This window comes from Podarcis pityusensis (assembly GCF_964106645.2).
Source record: "Podarcis pityusensis genome assembly, chromosome: 11".
Lineage (NCBI taxonomy): Eukaryota > Metazoa > Chordata > Lepidosauria > Squamata > Lacertidae > Podarcis > Podarcis pityusensis.
The window spans coordinates 52,987,074-53,012,837 of record NC_138036.1 but is presented as its reverse complement, the minus strand read 5'-3'; the positions used below and the strand labels follow the sequence as shown (position 1 = coordinate 53,012,837).

At 43.5% G+C, this 25,764-nt stretch overlaps 1 protein-coding gene across 3 annotated transcripts in view; it reads left to right on the top strand.

The window, feature by feature from the left end:
- Nucleotides 1-2,726: 2,726 nt before the first annotated feature.
- Nucleotides 2,727-25,764, top strand: part of LOC308458119 (kelch domain-containing protein 3-like) — an 80,336-nt gene continuing 57,298 nt past the window's right edge. The window contains exons 1-8 of one of the 3 annotated variants that reach the window (XM_080972832.1): nt 2,727-2,920; nt 4,423-4,494; nt 5,600-5,672; nt 6,048-6,090; nt 7,939-8,017; nt 14,505-14,593; nt 19,291-19,437; nt 20,449-20,500. In XM_080972832.1, the coding sequence (XP_080828958.1) occupies nt 4,433-4,494; nt 5,600-5,672; nt 6,048-6,090; nt 7,939-8,017; nt 14,505-14,593; nt 19,291-19,437; nt 20,449-20,500 (545 nt within the window). In that variant the 5' untranslated portion in view covers nt 2,727-2,920; nt 4,423-4,432. The remainder of the gene's footprint in view (nt 2,921-4,422; nt 4,495-5,599; nt 5,673-6,047; nt 6,091-7,938; nt 8,018-14,504; nt 14,594-19,290; nt 19,438-20,448; nt 20,501-25,764) is intronic. The other 2 variants (XM_080972833.1, XM_080972834.1) reach the window with 2 other exon arrangements.

The following is a 25,764-nucleotide window of genomic DNA, read 5'->3' as shown; positions in this document are numbered from 1 at the left end:
GTAATGATAAGATGGGCACAAGACCTGGGACATAATATTGATTTTGAAAGATGGGAAGTAATGTGGAATAAAACAACTAAATTCACAGCATGCATGGCTCTCCAGGAGAACTTAAAGAAAATGATGTACCATTGGTACATCACCCCGAGTAAGCTTGCAAAAATGTACAGGTGCCAGGACAAATTATGCTGGAAATGCAGGGCAAAGGAAGGAAACTTCCTGCATATGTGGTGGACTTGCACTAACATTAAGGCTTTCTGGGATATTATCTATAATGAATTAAAAAAGATACTAAAATACAATTTTGATAAAAAACCAGAGGCATATTTATTAGGAATAATTAATGAAGAAATTCATTAAAAAGATATAAATTTATTTATGTATGCCACAACGGCACAAAGGTGGAAACAGCAGGAACTCCCTACATTGGAAGATTGGAGAACTAAGATGGTAGAATTTGTGGAGCTGGCGAAGCTGACGGGGAGAATTAGGAACTGACCCCAAAAAAAATACCAAAAGGACTGGAGCAAATTTATTTATTACCTGAAAGAAAATTGTACTTATATGAAAATGTTTGTAGCATTAATGTGATATGTTTTGTAATGAGGAATTATGATTGATTTATAAGTAAGAATGTGATTTCTTCATGTTATTATATGATAAAGAAGTGACCATGAGAATGCGATAGGTATGTCAAATGCTATAGGGATGCCAGAAAGAAAGACGGAAGGAAGTCAAGGCTCAATGTGAGCAAACAATATAAGTTGTGAATATGTCTATGGAATTATGATGAAATACAGAAAAAATCAATAAAAATTATAAAGAGGGTGCAAGAGGCCTGATAAAATAAGTAGTTAAATGGGTCACTTTGAGATACGCAAGAAGAGGAGTGGGTCTTTAGGAAGCCAGCATGGTTGATCTAGTAACTACAGTTTTGGGAGGTGTAGCCGGCTTGGCAGTGGCCACAATTGCTGTCCCAGCAGCACTGGGAGCAGCAGGTTTCACTGGAGCTGGAATTGCAGCTGGCTCTGGCTGCAAAAATGATGTCAGCAGCGGCCATCGCCAATGGTGAAGGAGCAGCAGCTGGGAGCGCTGTTGCCGCGCTTCAGTCAGTCGGTGCTGTTGGGCTGTCCGTTGCTACCAATGCTGCAGTGACAGCTGGTGGAGCAGTGCTGACTGCCGCCTTACGTTAAGAAGAAGACACACATGCACAGAGCCCACATCTACTTGGAAGAGTAGTAGTTGGAAAATTATGCTTTGCCGTCAATGGCATAACTCACTTGACTTACCTTAAGCAAAATGTGATTTTAATCAATGCTATGTTATTCATGGGACACGGGTGGCGCTGTGGGTTAAACCACAGAGCCTAGGACTTGCTGATCAGAAGGTCGGCGGTTCAAATCCCCGCGACAGGGTGAGCTCCCTTTGCTCGGTCCCTGCTCCTGCCAACCTAGCAGTTCAAAAGCACGTCAAAGTGCAAGTAGATAAATAGGTACCGTTCTGGCGGGAAGGTAAACGGCGTTTCCGTGTGATGCTCTGGTTCGCCAGAAGCGGCTTAGTCATGCCGGCCACATGACCCGGAAGCTGTACGCTGGCTCCCTTGGCCAATAAAGCGAGATGAGTGCCACAACCCCAGAGTCAGCCACGACTGGACCTAATGGTCAAGGGTCCCTTTACCTTTACCTATGTTATTCCTACTGGCCAAAATGTGCAAAAACAAATAAAGCTTAGAGAATTAAACAACAAAAATAACTAATAATAATAGTCACTTTGATGGAGATTATGTCCCAACTCATATGCACAGGGCTTGACTTTTCACAATTCAATCAATGTGATGGAAAAAATAATTGCAATAGTCAGGAGAGCAGCCCATTGTTCCAATCTAGAGCTAATCAGACTAGCTGAAGAGTGATGTTAACACCACCTGTCTCCACAAAAAGAAAACCACATCCTGGCCCGCCAGGAAATGCATTGCTTCAGTAAGAGAGAAGTACATTGTTCGTACTTAGATCTAATCAGACTAGCTAGAAAGTGAATACGACAACCTGTCTCCACAAAAGAACATCCCATCTTCCTGACCCCACAACTCCCACTCGGTCATCTCTTTCATCACCCCCTTTGATCCCATCAATACTGAATTTTCCTTTGTGGCCTTTGTCCAGAAGGGTATAAAAACTGGACTCCTAGACCCATTTCCTGTTCTGATTACCCAGATCTGCACTACAGTGGTACCTCGGGTTACAGACGCTTCAGGTTACAGACTCCGCTAACCCAGAAATAGCACCTCGGGTTAAGAACTTTGCTTCAGGATGAGAACAGAAATCGTGCTCCGGTGGCACGGCGGCAGTGGGAGGCCCCATTAGCTAAAGTGGGACCTCAGGTTAAGAACAGTTTCAGGTTAAGAACGGACCTCCAGAATGAATTAACCTGTTCTTAACCTGAGGTACCACTGTATATATTTAAAGCTTGTTCCATGCACATTGAAACCACATGACTTCCCTCAAAGAATCCTGGGAATTGGAGTTCCTACCTCGCAAAAATATCATTTCCAGCACCTTTAGCAAAGTACTGTGGCTTTTATGGCAGCCTGCCATGCAGAGATGTAACAGGTGGTTCCTGTACTGGAGATAAAATGACGTGAGTTTTTTACATTGTGTGGCCGGAATATACAGTATGGGAAGGTTCTGTTTAAGTTGCCATGGCTCCAGGTAACCCGGAAATAATGTGGAGTCAGAAAGGCAACTGTGAGGTGTGTGTTTCTTTCTGTGTACCACAGTGTCATAGCAACTGATGTCAAGCAAGGCAGAGAACTAGATAAAGCTGGCGAATAAAGCAGACTAGAAATTAATATCTGGCGGCATACATAGAGCTTGCAGATACCTATTTCCGGTGCTCCTGATGAAAGATTAAGGAACCACAGGTGAGTGGAGCATGGGGAGAAGAAAGGAAGTCAGTTCTTATTCATGCTTTGTAATGACTTGAACTTTTTTTCCCCCCTTCCAAGCAACAGCCAATTAGCAGAACTATTAGGCTCTTTACAGATTGAAATCCAGAGGGACTTCTGCAAATGCAACTGAGTGTTACCCAGATTCCCTTTCTTATTGCAGCCGTTTGCTTTCTCTAAAAGCTTCTCCATGCAACCTGTGTATTCATCCTGATCTGCTTGCACAAAGTTAACATGTATAGTACACTGTATACAGACAGTCTTTACTGAGTCTTTATTCTGATTTGCTTGCAGGACAGTTATAGGACTAAGTATCCTTCCTGCGTCCTTCCCGAATTGCTTTCAGAGTGTTTAAACTAGGGTTACCAGACGTCCACGTTTCCTGGGGACAGTCCCGGGATTTGGAAATAAGTCCCCAGACAAATTCCGTCCCCGGATTTCATCTAATGTCCCCGGGAAATGCAGCAGCGGCAGTCTCAGCAACCTGGAGCGGTTGGCTCTGGCTGGCTTCAGGAGCTGCTTGGAAGTCCCCATATGATGGTGGTGCAGAGGCTCGAAGATGCAGCTTCCGGGCTGCCTCCACCTACCCTGACCCCAGCAACTAAGCTGTGAAGGGAGGCTTCATGCTGCCTATCGGAGCAGCCTCCCAACTCGTACTTGCGTGCAAGCAGGAGCGGGGCGGGGATCTCTCAGGTGTGAAGGGAGGCTTCACGCTGCCTATCAGAGCTTGCATGCAAGCAGGAGGGGGCAGGGATCTCTCAGGCAACGGGAAGCCTCCCTTCCCAGCTGAGGGATCCCCGCCCACTCCTGCTTGCACACAAGTAGGGATGGGATTGGGGCTGCTCCGATGGGAAGGGAGGCATCGCGCTGCCCGAGCCTCGCTGCCGCTCTTGGCCCTCCTTCTCCGCCTTCCATGCCTGATACACCACACACCGCTCCCCCCCCCCAACGAAGAACCAACAACTCAGGGGCTGCCCAGGCTCATGGAGAAAGGAAATAGAAGCCTAGGTAAGAAGCTGCAGCATCAGCGTCCCGAACATGTAGTATGTAATTAATTAATTAATTAATTAAGTGTCCACGGATTCATTGAAAAAAAATCTGGTAACCTTAGTTTAAACTCTTCCTGTTAGTCATTTGTCCATCCCACTGTTTTCAATGCATTTCCCAGTCACTTTCCAAACTACAGTAAGTCTGATTGTGTGTGTGTTTTTAAGTGGATTTGTTATGCTAGATTGACAGAGTTCTTTAATCCACTTTAAGTACGTAAACTTAAAATTCCCGTTTGCACATGAATCCCGCAAAATAGTGGCAGGCTGGAGGCACCCCTAAAAATTGGGGTGGAGGGACAGCTCTGGAGTAGATTTCCACTTGTACTGTTGGATCCCATAATAAATATCTACCTGTAAACTTTTTTTTTTTAACCTACTATACTCTCAAGACAATTCATACCTCTTTTTTCTGAATACATGTTTTTTCAGTAGTTCCAAGATGGCATTAGCAAGTGGACACTGGATTACAAAAGAAGTGATTGGGGACGCTCCAAGTCCTAGGTATGGGATAATGGTAAAACTGGTATCATAATGAAACATAATTGTTGCAGATTGTTGCATATTTTTTTTGTCTAAAGAACATCAGTTATTATTTACATTTATTGTGTTGAATTGGCTTGTGATACCACTTAACATTAAATAGTAGCAGGATAAGTTCCAGATGAGATATATACTGAAGTTCTGAGTATTTATTATGAATATGTGCATAGTTAAACTAAGGGGGCTATTTATGGTCCATAGCAAAACTTTTGAGATACTAAACAGTGATGTCTAGATTTTTCTCGGTCAGTTTTACCATTTTCTTCCTTTGTTTTTTATCACATCACATATTTGCCAAACATTGTTTTAAAAAGCACACCATGAAAGGCAGCAGCTGTCATGCATAATATGACCTGAAGAATCAGAAACCAGGAAGACCAAACTTTGAATAAGGAATGGGGGAAATATATAATTTACCTTAAAAATCACTGTAAACAATTAAAATTATTAGTAGGGTTGGAATGATACTTGCAGCATAACGTAGAACTATGGTTGTAATGGAGACTTAAAAGATTTGGATTAATAGAGAAGTTGCAGGAGGAATCCACAAAGGGGTGGCGGGAAGTCCAGGGGAATCTACAGAATTCTGTTTTTATTTTGCTTGTTTGACAATTGTTTGTAAATTTCAAAATTTAAAAAACTAAATGTGTGTGTGTGTGTGTGTGTGTGTGTGTGTGTGTGTGTGTGTGTAGGGATTGCATCACAGAAGCAGTCATCATCCCTGTTCCAATAATGACATCAAAGTGGAAAACTACAGATAATCCCTCTACATATTTCACAGAACTGGTTTCTTTTTCTTTTTCCACCCTTTTCTTTTTTAAGTGAAGGGGTTGTTCTCTGACAGATTTTGTGGATAAGCTTCGTTTGTCCCAGGCTGCGTCGGCTTCAGGTCATGAGAAACTGCTAGCTTGCTCTCTCATATTAATACCCATATTATACTCTGAGTAAGGAGCTGTATAAATAGGCTCCCACAGTAAGGCTGGCCTCTCCTCTGAGCAAGGGGGGAAAGATTCACTGTTATTGCTGCATCCAAATTCATTTACCATTATTTCATGTTGCTCTGTAGACACGGACATGCATTGGCAATCGCAGGAAATATAGCATTTATATTTGGAGGCTGTTCCTTTAATGATACGTCTGTAAGTACCACAAGTTGATGTTTGCTGTCCTTTGTTAATTTCATTACCGTTTGACATTTTGCTGTTGTTGGGAGTATAATAAATGGCATGCCTCTTGTACTCTTGCTGTTTGCTTTAAATCTTCGCAATTTCCCACTGTACACAAGTACTTACTGAAGAATCACTGCATTCCAGTCATTGTCTACTAATGTGCATTGTGGAGACATGCCTGCAGATTCTCTCCGGGTAACTGTTTAGCTATTATTTCTACTGGTAGTCACTTGAGATAGCTTAAACCTGAATGTAATTTTAAAAGCGTTCCTTATCTAGATGACAATATTGATGCCCTGTAAATAAAGATATCAGCTTCAATCTCTCTTTCTCTTTCTCTCCTAGGATGATCAGCCAACATATTTCAATGACTTCTACATGTTGACAAGTGAGATACTATTAATCTTTTCTAGCAGGCAGCTTTTTCCGTGGGTTTATTCCTCCCTTTGGATTGGCACATATTTCACTATAATAGACCAGTCATTTGTAATGCAAAAAAAGGCTTATCACTATAAAATTGTGGAAGTGTATTGCAAACAATGAGACTAGAAGGATTAAGGTTAGAGGGTTTTTTCCTCTCTTCCCAGGCTAGTTTGAACAGCTGTACAACAACAAAGTTATCTTTTCCCCTGGTATGAATGCACCTTCTGTGGTCCAGTTTTTTGGTCAATAAGGCATAGGCAGAACTGTTAGGTGCAAATGTGATCACTCACTCACAGGTTTTGTGATTTTCATAAACATACCTTTTTATTTTTTGAGCCACACACATATGTACTCTGCATATTCACAGTATTTCCTATAGAAATAGTCATTCCGCTGGCCTTACATCTCATCTCCAAGTTTAGCTTTAAGCAATTCAGCGTGGGTTTTTGCTTAAAAGACAGTTAAGAGACAATGTAAGAAATGCATTAGACCAGGCATAGGCAAACTCTGGCCCTCCAGATGTTTTGGGACTACAACTCCCATCATCCCTGACCACTGGTCCTGTTAGCTAGTAATGATGGGAATTGTAGTTCCAAAACATCTGGAGGGCTGGAGTTTGCCTATGCCTGCATTAGACATCTTGAATATTTGAATCATAATGAAAAAGCAAGCTGCTATAATATTTTTTTGATGCAGAAAAGGCCTTGGACAACCTGAACTGGGATTTTTTTTTTTTTTAAGTTTTGCAAGAAATGAACTTTGGAAATAATGTTATTAAATGGGTGAAATCAATTTATACATCACAGACAGCACAGATAGTGGTTAGTGGAGATTTGACTTGATGCTGTGATATACAGAAGAGGACATGGCAAGGATGCCTATTCTCCTGTTACTTTTCATACTGATCTTAGAAGTCTTGCTTAGAGGTATTAGACAATATGAGAGAATTATGGGAATAAAGATTTTAAAAGAGACGTATAAACCTGAGAGCAATTGCTGACGTTTTGATGTTAACTTTAGAAAACTTGCTGCAGGGAGTAGTTCTAATGGATAAGATCCAAGTTTAGCTTTAAGCAATTCAAAGCACTGCCATCAGATGCACTGCTGATACCTGGGGTAAAGGTAAAGGGACCCCTGAGCATTAGGTCTGGTCGTGGCCGACTCTGGGGTTGCGGCACTCATCTCGCTTTATTGGCCGAAGGAGCCAGCGTACAGCTTCTGGGTCATGAGGCCAGCATGACTAAGCCGCTTCTGGCGAACCAGAGCAGCGCACGGAAATGCTGTTTACCTTCCTGCGGGAGCGGTACCTATTTATCTACTTGCACTTTGACGTGCTTTCAAACTGCTAGGTTGGCAGGAGCAGGGACCGAGCAATGGGAGCTCACTCCGTCGCGGGGATTTGAACCGCCGACCTTCTGATTGGCAAGTCCTAGGCTCTGTGGTTTAACACACAGCGCTACCCGCGTCCCGCTACCTGGGGTAACCTGTCCCATTTCACCACCTGAGGCAAAATGGGAATGGTCTCATCTTGTCATCTCTGCCACCGCCACCGCAATACCCCCGAAACAATGGCAGAAATAACTAAAATTGCCTGCACATTAAAATAGATGCTTGTAGAATCAGAGAATTGTAGAGGTTGGATTCGGAATCCTGCCCACAGCCATCCCTGGGCGAACTCGAACCACCAACCTTCTGGTTAACATTTGTATCTTTAACCAGTATGTTCTGAAACCGAAACACTGTATGGATGTATAGATATATATTTGTGTATGTGTGTAAACATACCGATCATCTCAAGTTCATTCATTTTTAGTTACTTCCACTGATTTGACATGGGAAAGGATACCACAAGGTGGCCACATTCCTTGTGCAAGAGAAGGTCATTCACTTTGGTAAGCTAACAATTCAGCAAAATAAACGCTGGTTATTTCTAGTACTTTTATGTCGATCGCTGAAATGACAAGAAGGTGGGCCTATTCTCTGACCTAAGCGAGCGTATGTGGAAGGAAATATATTGGAATTAAGAGCCTGCCGCCCATGTAAATGTGCATCTGATTGAGACGCAAATACTTACAGTGATTAATCACTCTGCACAGCCATAAGAAAACCCAACTACCACCAAGCATATATTATTATTAATTTGTGAGCATCTGAGAATTGACAAATCTGAGAGAAAACCGATGACCAAAATCCAGAGCTTTGTGTTTAGCAGTTATGAAGATGAAAATGCTCAATTAGTGTTAGCCGTGCACTTCACGTAACAGACAAAGCTGTCATATCCAGCTTGCACCCAGAGTCAACCAGTACAATAAATTCAGTAACATAAACATGGTGCTCATGTTTTTGTTTTAACTTTATAACAAAAGAAAGCCTATAGCTACGTTTTTGGTAGTGAGAGATGTATTTAGAGAGCACATTTACAGGCGTGATGCTCATCTTCTCTGGTCGGATTTTTGCTGTTTAATCCTCACTTGGTTTCCTGATTTCCATTTTCTAGTAGCCCTAGAGGTGCTGCTTCTTTCACCTGTATCCTGTTTCAGATAAGCTTGGCAGTGATTGCTTTAATCCTCTCAGTCCCTTTGCTGTGCTCCCTTAGTGGATGCCTTTGGGGTATTATTAAATGCACTCCAGCTATGTCTTCACTGTGGCATTAATACAGATGTGGCTCGCTGTTTCCATGTTTGTGTTTGTGCTCTCACACAAGCAGTTTCAATGCCAGTGCCTCCAGAAACTATGCAGATGTTTTCCATCCACTGGTGGGCAGTGCTTGGTGGAATGTACCGTATTTTTCGCTCTATAACACGCACCCAACCATAACACGCACATAGTTTTTAGAGGAGGAAAACAAGAAAAAAATATTCTAAACGAAACAGTGGATGTATGATTTTTGTGGTTCATGCTGTGGCCACAGGCATGTGATATGACGGTGAGTTTGAGGTAGCCCAATGCAAAAATCCTGAGAATCCATGTGGATCCATGCTTTGTAACCACGTTTTTGCACCACTGCAGTCCCAGGCAACAGTGGGTGCGTGATTTTTTTGGTGCAAGCTGTAGCCATGGACATGCTATGTGATCTGATGGTGAATTTGGGGTGACCCAGTGCAAAAATCCTGAGGATCCATGTGGATCCGTGCTTTGTAACCACGTTTTAAGTGGGGAGGAATGGAAAAGCACTCAAGGGACAAGGAACACGTGTGGGGTGGGTGGAGAAGGATGCTGTTAATAATGCAGAAGAGGGGTATAAGAGGAGAAGGCTCCTCTCCTCTCCTGCTTTGCTCCTTTAAAGCAAGCAGGCTCTGCTTCTCTCCCTCCTCCCCGGCTCGCTGAAAAACTTTGCTGCTATTTAGCCAGCTGAGTGGGGAGGAGAGAGGGATAGAGAGCCTGCTTGCTTTAAAGGAGCCAACCGGACAGGAGCCGCTTACACTCGTGTAAGCGGCTCCTCTCCTCTCCCGCTTTGCTCCTTTAAAGCAAGCAGGCTCTCTGTCCCTCTCTCCTCCCCACTCAGCGGCTCTTCTCCCGCTTTGCTGTTTCAAAGCGAGCCACGGAGGAGGGAAGGAAGGGGAACCATGGATCCTCTGCTCACGACTGCAGCAGATCCCCCTGCCATCCGTAGGCATTCGCTCCATAACACGCACAGACATTTCCCCTTACTTTCTAGGAGGAAAAAAGTTAGTGTTATGGTACAAAAAATACGGTATTCACATGGTTTATTGTTTGCTGCTCTCCTCACTTAGTACCTTCCTTGGGGTCTGGAAGCCTGAAACACCTCGAGGGCATTTGCAGGTATTTGTTTGCCTGTGCCTGCCTGCCTTTTTTTTTTTATTGCAACACCGGCAAACTTATCCCAAAGCAAATTTTCATAAATGCCTTTTTAAAAAACTCCTGAGTCATCGTTCTCTGATTTGGACAAAATTGCAGGTTAAGAAAATAAAAAGGTGTGTTGAAGGCTGTGTTGCACCCCGTCACAGCAAGGATTGCAGAGGCCCAGATAAACCACACCGTAGGAAGGTGGGGACAAATTTCATGTTGGTTAATACTGCTATTAGGTATTTCCATTCCAGACAATCAAAGGCTTTGAGGATGTCCAGGGACATGATCGTCAGTGGGAGTTTGGTTGTTTTGCTGTGTTCAATCAGATCCAGCAGTTTCCTAATGGAGTCTGTTATGTTGCGACCAGGGACAGAGCCCTCAAGGTGTTTCAGGCTTACAGAACTCATGGAAGGTATGAAAAGTCGGGCCACCCTGCTCTAGCCATTCCCTTCTCTGTGGTCTTCCACTCTAGGAATCATCTTCAACGCTTTAACCCTTCCCCTTGCATTAAAGCATTGCTTTAATTTGTTTTCCTCCTTCTCAAACTCTCCCAAACAAATGAGTGGGCAGCCTCAACCACAAACATGATTGTAACGAGGGAGGATGTGATAGCCATGAAAATGGTCCCCCCAAATTTCAGTCTGGAGAAAGGGGGAATCCTTGCCCTGGCCCTTTGTCTTCCAGAGGTCAAGAAGCAGAGCTGCTATTCTGTTTGCAGCTTGAAGAGCAATTATTTGATGTTGCTAAATCACTCACATCTGAAAGCACCTTATTTTCCATTAAAATGGACAACAGGCCTAGTAAGCAAGAATAAGATCAGGCTGCATGTCTTTGCATTCACTATTAGCGAAGGGAAGTAAAACAAAGCCGAGCAATCTCCCAAACCCAGAAGAAGGGGCTCAGGAGCTATTTGAAGCAGCTAATATCTGCTCATTGAGCTCCCCTTACATTTAACTGTTCCCATATGTTAATCATTTGGATTCTCTGCATGCTTTTTTTAAAAAAAACTTTGCCTCTGATTTATGCTGTTTCTTTTGCTGCCTTTTGCACAGGCATGGCCCATATGGAAACCATATTGCCTGTAACAGGTTTCAGAATGCTGGAGGAAAGTTGGGGGAGGAAAGTTTAAGAGAAGAACTACATGGGTTTCAGTAGTGAACATTGTAGCACCTCAGTCCTGGAGCTTGGTCCACTTGAGAGTGAGGGAAAATGTCACCCGTGCAGCTCAGTTTTGCTACTTTTAGGATCCAGGACGGTGGCAGTGACCAAAGACGCAGCTGCTTCCAGTCATGTCCCAGCACTAGGGCAAGGATCTTGTGATAGGAATTTTGAGGTCTTAGATATATGTTAAACGTTCATAAGTGTACCAACCAAGCACGTACATAGATCAGTACAGGAAGACCAACCTGAAACCATTTTGATTCCCAAACTGAGCAAATGTTTTCTCTGCAAGGTCAAAGGAAAATGGAAATGCCTCCCCATTGCCTTTCCCTTCACAAATCCTATCTTAAGGGCACATTTAAGATATGAATAGGGTGTGAGCTGTGACCTGGCTCTGGAACTACATTCATACCTCGGGTTGAATGCGCTTCTGGTTGGGCGCGTTCGAGTTGCGCTCCGTGGCAACCTGTAAGTAACGGAGTGCGTTGCTTCCGGGTTTCACCGCCTGCGCATGCGCAGACGCTCAAAATGATGTCACGCGCATGCGCAGAAGCAGCAAAAAGCGACACGTGCGTGCGCAGACGTGCCGTCGCTAGTTACGTTTGCTTCTAGATGCGAACGGGGCTCCGGAACGGATCCCGTTCATATCTAGAGGTACCACTGTAAGTATTTATCATTACAAAAGACTGGCCAGGCTCCCCAGGCAATCCAATCAAGTGACCGTTAAACAGGTAACCTGGCAGACAGGAGGTAAACAAACCACTCAGATTTCTGCTTTAGACCGCCTTTTCTGTGATGTATCGGGGGGGGGGGGTAGTCTTAGGTTACACCCCTTCTGTGATGTATGTATGATGTATGGAGGGGTGGTCTTGAGCTCCAGGGCAGGGAATTTAAAATGTCTATATAAGGCCTTGCGCGCCATTGTTCTGGGTTCCTCCTCCCTCCTGCATGTGGTGAGCGAGGACCCTGTTGCAACAGTTAATAAAGATCAGGCTTACTAGCTGCTCTGCTTCTCAATATTCTCTGGTTGGCCTCTGTTATTTTCACCTACCAATAAGGAACCTCTGTAGGACTCTATATGGGCTCTTGGATACCCCATAAGGGGAAAGGGCAGATTTTCGTTTACAACAATCTCAATGTCAGACAATGTCAGGCAAAAGATTCCTGCACTGCAGGGGGTTGGCCTAAATGACCTTTGTGGTCCCTTCCAACTCTACAATTCTATGACTTCCTCTCATGAGAGGCAACTACACCATCTGAATCGGAGTCCTCCTAAAGCCAACGCTGGGACAACTTTCTCTAAATAACAATGAAACTTTTTTTCCTCCCTCAAATGTCTACTACGGATAGATGCCAAGACAATTTATATTTTTAAAAAGTCTTTTATAGGGGGGCGGGTGGCCTGGAAAACATTTCACCAGTGCTTTTTTCTGGGGGTACACGGGGTATGCATACCGCTAAACATTTTGTGAATCTAAGTTTGGCTTCATTGAGGGGCAGTCTTCCAATACGAATAGGAAAATGAGAGTACCCCTAAATATTTTTTTAGAAGGGAAAAAACCACTGCATTTCACTTTTGGAATAGCGTGCAATTATTTTCCCTTGATTTTTTTAAAGCTTCTCTTTTGAAGTTTTTTTTTTTGTAAAAAATGTTCACAAATAAAATGCATATCTCTGCCAACCTGAGCATGACACTAGCAAAAATGTGCAAAAGGTCTACAAACATTTGTGAGCCAACATCTGTCAAAGCTACTTGGGGCATTTCACACCTTCTCCCCCCACAAATATGTCAGCTAGCTTGAAAAAACAGTGGATTTTTCTTTAAAGAAATGTCTGGATTTGTATTTCTAACCAGATAGTTTATTTGAATATATATATCACTATGTCCAATATGCACAAAAGGGCTTAGAGGGAGCTCCTTTTGGATCACACATCTGCGTGTGTGTTTATGAGTGTGTGTGAGAGTTTTGTAAGTGTGTGTTCTGCTTGTTTACAAAGCTATTGTACTACCAACTTTACTGTACGCTTGTGAAACATGGACCACTTATAAACACCATCTCCAACTCCTCGAAAGATTCCATCAATGGTGTCTCTGAAAAAATTTACACTTCACTTGGGAAGACAGGTGAACTAATGTCAGTGTGCTGGAAGAAGTAAAGATCACCAGTGTCGAAGCAACGATTCTTCAACATCAACTTCGTTGAACTGGTCATGTTGGGATGCCTGATTATCATCTTCCAAAGCAGCTACTCTATTCCCAACTTAAGAATGGTAAGCGTAATACCAGTCGACAATAAAAGAGTTTTAAAGACGCTCTCAAGGTAAATGTAAAAAAAAGTAATATAAGCACTGGCAACTGGGAATCACTGGTCTGCAACACTCCAATTGGATAATAGCCTGTACCAAAGACATCATGGACTTTGAAGAAGCAAAAACTCAGGACAAAAGGGAGAAATGTGCTAAGAGAAAAGCACATTTGGCAAATCCTCACCGTGATCAACTCCCACCCGGAAACCTATGTCCCCACTATGGAAGGACGTGTGGATCCAGAATTGGCTTCCACAGTCACTTGCAGACTCACTGTTAAGACCGTTTTCATGGAAGACAATCTTACTCGGCTATGAGTGATCGCCAAAGAAGAAGCATGTATGTGTGTCTTGCCCTGCCTGCTTTGGGCTTTGTGTCTATGCGCCTCTGGCATGGAGCCCTTGACAACATTCCCTTGAGAAAATGCCCAAATGGTTTTGTACAGCGCCACACTGTTTAATGTGCAATTGAAATTCTTTCCCTATCCCACTGTAATAAATGAATCCTCTTCTATTTCAACCTAAATTCTCGCGGGTGTGAGTTCTTGGTCTCTGAATTGTTTAGGTGAATTCTCTGAACGGTACATGACCGACCGACCCCCCCCCCCCCAAAGCTTATTCTACCTCACAAGCATGTTTAAGGGTCTTAGAGACACGTGGAACTCCCTCTCTCCATACCACCAATACTTTTTTCCTCATCCAGGTTAGTATTCACAGAGCATGCCAGTTTGTCCACCAGCAGCCCAGCCACTTCATTAGTTGAGTAGTGCTATATTCTGCCACTTACATCTTTCCTCGCTGGAATTGCTCACCTTTTGGTTTCCTTTAACTGTTTTCCACAGAGCAATCTGTTTACGAATGTATACACTGAGTCAGCCCATTGCCAAAAGTGAAATAAGCAGTTGTACAGCTACAGGTTATGAGCCGGTCAAAAGTAAAATCTGCCCAGAATGTAGATTATAGATACAACTGTACTGCCATAGGATAAAAGAGCTTGGTAACGTCCACTGTGACCATAAGTGTATATTTTCCATACAAAATTCTAGCCATGGGGGAGGTGGTTTATGGCCGACTGTAAAAATTTCTCAACTTTGCTTTACAGTGTAGTAAAAGGCAAGATATATTTATTTGGAGGTTGTTCAAGCACGAATGCTGAGCGTTGCCTTCCAGGAGTCTACACCTTTGATCTTGGTGAGTAAAAACATGGAATTAGATTGCCAGGGATTTATAGTTCATTTAGTTAATGGCAAGTCAAAGAGCCTCTTGCTCTTGTAGAATAAAAAGCATTTATTAATTTATTATTGTTTGGGGGTGACCATGGCAGCATGGAACTACGAATTTTGATGATCCCACCCTTTCCCTCAAACTTGTCTTTCTGAGGTAACTTGGTCATGATGGTGGGATCGGGGAGGGACAAACCAGCTTTGCTGAAAAAGCTAATCATTTTAAAATTGCAAGCTTTGAAAGATATAAACAAAAACTCGACTGGGTGTCCTTGTTCCTAACTTATTATTTCCCTCCAGTAAGTTTATTTATTATTTCTATTCATGGCAAACCGGAGCTCATTTTGCACAAATATATCTCATAGTGGTTGAACAAATGAAAGATGAATGCCATTCAATTAGGTCTATTGCCATGGAGCTCTGAAGCTGCCTTTCCCATGGCACCTAGAGAACGGAAAGGAATGTAGCTCATTTCAAGCTCCTTTTAAGATATATCTTCCCTTTGCTCAGTGAAGGTGATTTGGCTCTTGGGTTAGGTTCCCTGCTGAGAATGTTCCAAATCAAAGGCTCCCTCATTACTGAATGCCAGTTCATAATGTACCATATTTTAAATCCCACTTTAGACTGATTAGTTCCAGAAGGGGAAATACTGTAAGACGCTGGGTGTTTTAGCCTGGGGAGTTTAGCCTGGAGCAACAACCCAACCCCAATTTTGGCTGGAATTTTAAAAAGAAATTGCAATGAAAACAAACGCTGACTGCTTTCTGGAAAGCAAAAATGTATGTTTCCCCAGATCTGCTGCACAAGGTTACATGAATGGATGGTTTGGGGTGCAGTTTTGGCACTCCCGGTCAGCAGCAGCTCATGCAGTTTTTCGCTGGAGAGTCTTACCAACTTCACTTCCACTGAGCGTCTCTGCATGGGGGAACAAAACTGGCACCTTTACAACAGAGCAGGGGGGTGCAACATGCGGCCCTCAATGCCTTTTTGGGTGGCCCTCGGCAACATTTGAGGCCCTCCCTTCCCGCAGCCCTTGCAGCCCCCGTGTTGCCTTCCCAAATCTTGGTAAGCGAGGAACTAAGCTTTGGGAAGGAGGCATGAGGGTTCTGGCAGGGTCCTAGAGTCCTCCCCAAAGACTAGTTCAGTTTGGAAAGGAGGTATGAGGTCTCTGGGACCCTGCCAGAGCTTCGTGCCTTCTTCCCAAAGCCTGGTATCTTGCTTAGCTGGCTTTGGGAAGGCAGCATGAGAACTGGGGGGCATGACAAATTCCGGCCTCGCTCCCCACTCCTACAATGTGCTCTGCGTGGGGCTACCTTTGAAGGTAACCCGGAAACTACAACTAAAGAATGCGACAGCTAGACTGGTGACTGGGAGTGGCCGCCGAGACCACATAACACTGGTCCTGAAAGACTCCCAGTACGTTTCCGAGCACAATTCAAAGTGTTGGTCCAGACCTTGAAAGCCCTAAACGGCCTCGGTCCTGTATACCTGAAGGAGCGTCTCCACCCCCATCATTCAGCTGGGACACTGAGGTCCAGCTCTGAGGGCCTTCTGGCAGTTCCCTCCCTGCGAGAAGTGAGGTTACAGGGTACCAGGCAGAGGGCCTTCTTGGTAGTGGCACCCACTCTGTGGAACGCCCTGTTTAGGGAATTTTTCATGTTTGGTATTTTATCATGTTTTTAATATTCTGTTGGCAGCCACCCAGAGTGGCTGGGGAAACCCAGCCAGATGGGACAGGTATAAATATATTTATTATTATTATTATTATTATTATTATTATTATTATTTTACACGACAAGGACTGCACATTCCATGTCAAAGTACTCTTGTGGCCTGCTTAGTACAATAACTTGGAACGCCCTGCTACAGAGTGTTTCAAAGTAGCAGAGCATGCTGTGGGGTTCATTAACTCAGCGCTGTGAGAGCAAATAGCAGCTGAGTGGGGGGAAGCCGCCAGAGTGTTATGGCCCCACCGTAGTCAAGTATCTTCATGGTGCTATGCTAGGAGATGCCATCCCTCCTCCAGTGCATGATAAGGGTGCCAGGTCACCTTCAGTGTGGTGTAGTGAGCGGTGGACTCATAATCTGGTGAACCGGGTTCGCATCTCCGCTCCTCCACATGCAGCTGCTGGGTGACCTTGGGCTAGTCACACTTCTCTGAAGTCTCTCAGCCTCACTCACCTCACAGAGTGTTTGTTGTGGGGGAGGAAGGGAAAGGAGAATGTTAGCCGCTTTGAGACTCCTTAGGGTAGTGATAAAGTGGGATATCAAATCCAAACTCTTAATTTTCTTCTTCTCCGGTGGTGCTCCGTGGCAGATTCTGGTAGTCTCATTATCAGCCACCATTGCTCCTGATTTCTGGCCCATGCCCTAGAGATATTTCAGACTATAGGGACACGGGTGGCGCTGTGGTCTAAACCACTGAGCCTCTTGTGCTTGCAGATCAGAAGGTCGGCGGTTCGAATCCCCGCAATGGAGTGAGCTCCTGTTGCTCTGTCCCAGCTCCTGCCAACCTAACAGTTCGAAAGCACACCAGTGCAAGTAGATAAATAGGTACCGCTCCAGCGGGTATAATGGCGTTTCCATGCACTCTGGTTTCCGTCATGGTGTTCCGTTGTGTCAGAAGTGGTCTAGTCATGCTGGCCACATGACCCGGAAAGCTGTTTGCGGACAGATGCTGGCTTCCTCGGCCTGAAAGTGAGATGAGCGCCTCAACCCCAGAGTCGCCTTTTACTGGACTTAACCGTCCAGGGGTCCTTTACCTTTTTTACCTATTTCAGGCTATGCTACTCTCCACTACTCCACAGAACCAGGGCAAAGATACCTGTCTACCCATGAAAGGTGGCATCCTGTCTCATTCATGTAGTGATGAAGCATGAATTGGCATTCTGTCTGAAAAAGACCAGTTTTGTAAATGTAGCAGAAACCTGAGCAAACACACACCTTTTTGGGTGTCTTCCTTATCTTTTTTTTAAAAAAAAATTATTTATTTATACTTTTCAAATCAATACATTTCACTAATTTTATACATTTCACTAATTTTAGAATCATTTTGACATTTCAAAACTTGACTTCCTTCCCCCCTCTTTCTGCAGTTCCTTCAATTAATTTTTTTAATATCATCTGCATATCCAAATGAACTTAATTTACTCATTTATTCATCTTCTTTAAGTATATAGTATTATAAAACTGCAGGTTATTATAATAATCCTGCCAATGTACTTATCTGTTTATAATTTATCTGTAAATATTCATAAACCATTTCCATTCTTTTGTAAAAAAAAATTGTTAGCTTGATTTCTTATTCTTCTGGTAAAGATAAGGTAAAGGTAAAGGTACCCGCGCCCGTACGGGCCAGTCTTGACAGACTCCAGGGTTGTGCGCTCATCTCACTCTAGAGGCCAGGAGCCAGCGCTGTCCGCAGACACTTCCGGGTCACGTGGCCAGCGTGACGAAGCTGCTCTGGCGAACCGGCACCAGAGCAGCACACGGAAACGCCGTTTACCTTCCCGCTATAAAGCGGTACCTATTTATCTACTTGCACTTAGGGGTGCTTTCGAACTGCTAGGTGGGCAGGAGCTGGGACCGAACGACAGGAGCTCACCCCGCCGCGGGGATTCGAACCGCCGACCATGCGATCGGCAAGTCCTAGGCGCTGAGGTTTTACCCACAGCGCCACCCGCATCCCTTATATTCTTCTGGTACGGTTTGCCAATTCTGCATATTCCATAAGTTTTTGTATCCATTCTTCCTTTGCTGGGACTTCTGCTTCTTTCCATTTTTGAGCGAGTAACATTCTTGCCACTGTAGTACCATACATGAATAATTTCTATGCATTTTAGGTAGTTCTGTCCCTATAATTCCCAAAAGAAAAGCTTCTGGTGTGCTTTTTTACAAAGGTTATTTTAAACATCCTTTTTATTTCATTATATATAATTTCCCAGTAAGCTTTAACCTAACTACAGGACCACCACATACTACAACACACACCTTTTTCATCTGATTGCACTTCTGAGTATATATTCTATGGGACTAAAAGCCAATACAGTGGTACCTCGGGTTAAGAACTTAATTCATTCCGGAGGTCCATTCTTAACCTGAAACTGTTCTTAACCTGAAGCACCACTTTAGCTAATGGGGCCTCCCGATGCCGCCGCCACTCTGCTGTTGCGTGATTTCTGTTCTCATCCTGAAGCAACATTCTTAACCCGAGGTACTATTTCTGGGTTAGTGGAGTCTGTAACTTGAAGCATCTGTAACCTGAAGCATATGTAACCCGAGGTACTACTCAATTTGTGAGCTATTTCGCTGAAATATGCATGAGAGGAGTAGTGGAATAGATGTCATAATTTCATGGCAAAACAGATAGTAAATTCTCAATGATTTAGCGCAATACAGAAGTAGTAAAAACTATTTTTAAAAAATACAAAGAGACAGTTTTTTTTTTAAAAAAAGAAACAATTCAGATAAAATAGCCATTTAAAAACCAAAAGCCTTCCTGAAAAGGCAAGGTTTTCGCCAACTTTTGAAATTGCCCACACAGCTAGCCTCTTTTAGCCAGGTTTCAGTATTTTGTAGAACAAGCAGAATGAGAGAGTGAATTCCTTCCTCCCCCAGCCCACTCTACGATAAGAGACTAATTTACTGTTATTTCCTTATCTTAAGGTTCCTTAATGTGGCAGAAAGTTGCTGCCACTGGCATCGCACCTCAGACTCTCAATCACAGTTCAGCTGCAGTTGGAGAAAACATCTATGTATATGGGGGTACACTATGTGGAAAAGCTGTTGATGACCTGCACGTGTTCAACACGGGTGAGTAGAACTAAATCTCCTTTAAGAAATTTGGTTTCGTATGTGGTCAATCAATCCACAATCATGCAATAGTGCAGACTATAGCCGTAAGTGCAAATAGAGCTTACTTGATTCTAGGGTTCTTTCTTGCTCTTCAGCATAAAACCCTAGGTCTGGTTAAAATAATATAAATATATATTTCTAAAAATCAGTTAAGATAATTTACATCAGAAAAATAGGGAGGGTCCTAAAAATTTAAATATCTCTGGTGTCAGAGGTCAGGGTGAAGAGGTGTATTGTCGGTATAATATATAGAAGCTCTCCTTGATTTCTCTTTGTTGTTATTTGCTACATCGTTTCCTCCATCTTTTATGATGATCCAAATCTTTTACCATTATAAAATTCACCCTTAAACTACAAGTGATATTCCTACTAGCGATTTTAACTGTTTACAATGGTCTTTAAGATAAGTTATAAATTTTCCCCATTCCTTAGTAACATTTTGGTATTCCCAATTTTTGATTCTCCCAGTCATTTTAGCCTTTTCAGCATAGTCCATCAACTTGATCTGCCATTTTTCTCTGGTAGGAACGTTATCTTCTTTCCATCTCTGGGCCAATAACATCCGTGCAGCTGTGGTTGCATACATAGATAGTCTTTTCTGCTCCCTTGGGATTTCGGCACCTAGAGAAGGCACTCTTTTTGAGGGCACACACCTTTTTATGTCCGTAACTGTGGATTAAAAAGTACATAGACTCACCTTCACTCATATGGGTCCCTGTTTTGATAGGAAAAAAATAATATTAAACTGCAGAGGTAGTCAGTGTGTTTGGGTTCCAATTTCCATTAGCCCCAGTCAGCAAGGCCAATGACCAGGAATGATGCGAACTGGAGTCCAGAATACCTAAGGGCCACTATTTTTGCCTCCCACCCACTGTTATATGGAATGCCATTCTGCCACTTTTGTTGCATTTTTTGTCATAACGTCCTGAAGTACCTTTTGCTATTGTGACAGTTTATGTTATCTTTCAGTGTCCCAAAGCTGGACCCCAGTCAAAACCTCTGGTTCAGCCCCTGGTGCCAGGTTAGTTGCTGGTTTTTTAATATATTTTTAATTTTTAGCTTGTTAACACTAGAGTTGAACTGGAATAAGAAAAGCACAAGTAAAAGATAGTTTAGTCATGTTCTCCACCAGAGAAACTGCTGATGAAGGTGGAATAATATTTGAAGTGTAAGGACCATTTCTCAGACCCTCCACCGTTCGTGTGACCTCGTCATTCATGTATACAGAAGAAGAGTAAAGGAAGGTCTTGCATTAATAGTACAAAGGGAATATTCCGTGCTATGTTGGAAGGGGTGCCAGGAAATAGGAAATTATGTTCACATGTGGTGGGGGTGTAAATGTGTACAATTTTTTTGGCAAAGGGTGTTTAAGGAGATAACAGAAATCACTGGATTAAAGTCCAGAGGTACAGTAGCATTTTTATAAATTTACGATGGGGTGGAAGGTTCACAGGCTACGAAGGTCTTGCTCACAAATTTATTGGCAGCTGCACGCATTATTATAGCAAGGAATTGGAAGGGGCAAGCAAAATATAAAATGGAAGAATGGTATAAATCTGAGGAAGCCTCTCTGGCACCTGGTGCAGGGGGCCGAAGGGGGCGGGGCGAACCGCCCAGTGGCACATGCGCAGGGCCCATACAGACTGGGCATGTGCGGCGCACGTGCGGATGGCGCACGTGTGGCAGACCATACAGACGCTGCGCGCACCCTCGGCCGCTCTACAGCTGGGGGGAAGTAGCAGGCCATCTTGTCCCCCCCAGGGTAGCACCCGGGGTGGACCGCCCCCCACCCCCCTTCATACACCCCTGGTATAAAGAGGTGTGGGATATAGCTATTAATGATAAATTAACATGTGTCATTAAGGTTAGATGGGGAATACGAAGGAGAAATTATTTTGAGGAGATATGGATGGTGTTTGTAGAATTTGTACTGTTAAAACAGAAGGGGGTCAAACTATCTCAAGAGGTGTTGAAATTTTGGGAGGTTTGGATAGTTACGATGGAATGGTCTCTGTGGTGGGGTGCACATTTTTATTCTTACTTATTTATGATTATTACGTTGTCAAAATAAAAAAAATTTACTACAAATAAATTATTTCTGCCCTTGCATGAGGATAGAGGCCATAAACATGAGTAAGCAAGTCTGTGGGGACTTGTTTTCTGGGTTCTGGGGTGGTGTACAGAAGGATAAGACCCACTTATTGTCTGAACCAAAGGTTGTTTCAGGAAGCCATGAGTTTCTCCTGTGCATAGGCAAAAGGCCCTATGAGCTGAAAAGATGCTGGCCAAACATTCTTGAATACAGTGGTCATTCTTCTTATCATAAAAAGTTGATCCCTATATATACAAAGAGGAGAGCTCTGTTAATGGTAGCACCAAATGGATTCTGAGAAAATGCCCTCCTTTGCCATTCCAAATAAACAAGGAAACAAGAGAATATAATTATCTCTGTGACCCATTAAAGCTTGAGTTGGAACAGCGCATAATTTTTGCTTAATTGGGAGGGAAATAATCAACCATACCTGTAATGAGATCTGAATGCTGCCTTTATGACCTAGTCAACACTCTGTGTCATGTCATGAATGGATGTGACTTTTATTGCCCGGCTAAATATTGCCGAGTCTTCCTTTGAAGGAGAGGAGAAATAGCTTAAAAGGAAAGCGGGGACACTTGAAGGGTCTTCAGCTAGTTCTACAGGGAGTTTGATACAATTGTGAAGGTTTGACTTTGGGCAAGGCTAATAGTGTATAATTTCCTTTGATTCCTGGCCATCTATGCATCTATACAGGGTCCTTCTGAGGATAAAATGGGAAGGGGAAGAAACCAAATATACCACTTTGAGGTCCTTGGAGGAAACTTGGGTTAAAAATGTAATAATAAGTAAATAATAAACTGTGAGACCTCCAGGTGTAGGGCGGTATATAAATTCAATAAATAAATAAAAATGAAATGAAATGGCACATTTTGCTCCTCAAGTGCTCGGCCGAGAATAATTGCTGCTCACCTCTGATGTTTGCTTAACTATATTAAAGGAGTCTTGTTCCCAAAATGGTTTTTTTTTCTTCACTGGATCCATTTTCTCTTCCACTAGTACCACCATAACTGGAAGAGCTAAGACTGGCTTATGACAGCGATGAAATTATTCTTTGCTCACTCAGAGCGCAGTGAGGAACGCTTTGTTCATTAATAACGCTCTGGAGAATGCCCAGAAAACTGAACGTGACAAATTGCCGCCAACTTAAAATCATTAGGCAACACAATGCACTAGCACAAAACACAAGCATGACAAATTAGTGGCGATTTTTCCTCAGCCTCCACGAATTCTGATACTCATGCCAGGCAGGCAAAAGGAAGTAAGCCCCATTGGACTTCACGGGGCTCACTTCTGAGTAGATAAGACTAGCAGGGTTAGGGAACCTTTTTCAAACCTCGGCTTCTTCCACCCTGGGCAACACTGAGGGGGCCAAATTCCTGTGATGGGTGAGACCAGAAGGAAAAGTAGGAGGAACAAATAATGTAGATATTAACTTTGTGCAGTAGGTAAGCTTCTACACGCACAAACAACCACAGAAGTACTGTTTTTGGGGGACAGGGGGCGGGTGGGTATGGAGGACTCCCTGGTCCTGAATGGGGTAACTGTGCCCCTAAAGGACCAGGTGCACACCCTGGGAGTCATTTTGGACTCACAGCTGCCCATGGAGGCGCAGGTCAATTCTGTGTCCAGGGCAGCTGTTTACCAGCTCCATCTGGTACGCAAGCTGAGACCCTACCTGCCCGCAGACTGTCTCGCAAGAGTGGTGCATGCTCTAGTTATCTCCCGCTTGGACTACTGCAATGCGCTCCACATGGGACTACCTTTGAGGGTGACCCGGAAACTACAACTAATCCAGAATGTGGCAGCTAGACTGGTCACTGGGAGTGGCCGCCGAGACCATATAACACCAGTCCTGAAAGACCTACATTGGCTCCCAGTACGTTTCAGGGCACAATTCAAAGTGTTGGTGCTGACCTTTAAAGCCCTAAATGGCCTTGGCCCAGTATATCTGAAGGAGCGTCTCCACCCCCATCGTTCAGCCCAGACACTGAGGTCCAGCTCCGAGGGCCTTCTGTTGGTTCCCTCCTTGTGAGAAGTAGAGTTACAGTGCCTTCTCAGTAGTAGTGCCTGCCCTATGGAATGCCCTCCCACTAGATGTCAAAGAAATAAACAATTATCTGACTTCTAGAAGACATCTGAAGGCAGCCCTGTTTAGGGAAACTTTTAATATTTGATGAATTATTGTATTTTAATATTTTGCTGGAAGCCACCCAGAGTGACTGGGGAAACCCAGCCAGATGGGTGGGGTATAAATAAATTATTATCATCATCACCATCACCATCATCTCTGTCCTGCAGCCAGACAAGCAAAAGGCATTACAGTGGTACCTCAGGTTACATACGCTTCAGGTTACATACGCTTCAGGTTACAGACTCCGCTAACCCAGAAATAGTACCTCGGGTTAAGAACTTTGCTTCAGGATGAGAACAGAAATTGTGTAGCAGTGGCGCTGTGGCAGCTAGAGGCCCCATTAGCTAAAGTGGTGCTTCAGGTTAAGAACAGTTTCAGGTTAAGTACGGACCTCCGGAATGAATTAAGTACTTAACCTGAGGTACCACAGTATCAGAGTTTGAGGGATGCATTCCAGCCAGCCAAAGGATGCAAGAAGGATGCAAAACACTGGGGATGTGGTATAGAGTTTGGGGGCCAGATAGAGCGACTTGGAGGGCCACATTTACCCTCCCCACCAGGCCTGAGATTCTCAGGCCCTGGTGTACAGCATTGAGCTGTAAGACTTTTGAACAAATATCCAGTTAAATTTGGGCATAGGTAGCCCACACCAGAGTTCAAGCTAACTGTCATAGTGTTACTTTGTCCATCAGCGAGTGACAAAGTCTCATCACTGTCACAATTCATGAAGTTGGGCTATCAGTACAAATGCAGATGCGTCAGATTTCAGACACTATAACTCGTGCTAGATATTGATACGACTGCTACCAGAACGCTTCACAGCAGAAATCTTTGGGCTGCGTTTATAAATAAATGACAATTAAGTAGCTTTGGATGGAATTCTGCCTTGGCATAAGCTAGCGCAAACACATTATTATGCCTTGCCTTTGCCAAGATTGATTTTGTGTTTTTTTTCTGTTACTAAACTACTGTAATAAACATACTGTAATAAGTTTAAGGAATCGACAAATGTAGTTCCCAGCATAAAAATAATGAGTATTGTTCCAGTTGTATAATCACATTCCTTATGAGCTGGGCAACGAAACAGTTATTGTGATGGAACAAATTATTCAGTATATTTGTATTTACTACAAGGAAAGCAATAATTTGATCATGGGAGGAAGTGGTGCCTTTTGCTCAAACAAGATTCCTCCCCTCACACACGTACATTTTTACCAATTCCCTGTTCCTACTTCAACTCACCCCACATCCCATCCCATCCCAACTGTTTTCATTTTCGTTACGTATTTTGTGGTTTTATATCTTGATTTTATTCCATGAACCCCCATGAGACCCCCCGGGTATAGGGCGGTATATAAATTCAATAAATAATAATAATAGCCTTATTACACTTCAGCTCACTTGCCTTAGGAGACTTGGTGCTCCTTCAAAATGCAATTATTATTTATTTACAGTAAGGGAACTTGTATACACATTCAGGTCTTTGATATTTGAAAATGTGGCAACAATGCAATCCTGTACAGGTCTACTCCTATGTAAGTCCCACTAAGTTCCATGAGGGTTACTTCCAGGTTTGCCTATACAGTACTAACTTTGGATACGAATGGGATCCATCCCGGAGCCCCGTTCACATCCTGAAGTAAACATAACATGCGACTGCGCATGTGCGCAGGTCGTGTTTCGCCGCTTCTGCGCATGCACGTGATGTCATTTTGAGCATCTGCGCATGCGCGAGCAGCAAAACCCGGACGTAACGTGCTCTGTTACTTCCGGGTTGCCGCAGAGCACAACCCAAAAATACTTAACCTGAAGCTACTTCGACCCGAGGTATGACTATATAGGATTGCATACAAAATAGGCTTTCTGCAGAATATTAATGTCTCCTTACATGTGGCAATGCAACCAGGAAGCAATGTGTTACTGGCACCTCAAACAACTATATGACAGGTGTATCATATAATAAGTTTCATTGTCCCCATTGCTTTTCATAGCACTATTCAGGGGTGGGAATTGGCATAGCAGGTGGTCACAGTCATGGGCTGTTGGTGCTGCTTTTATT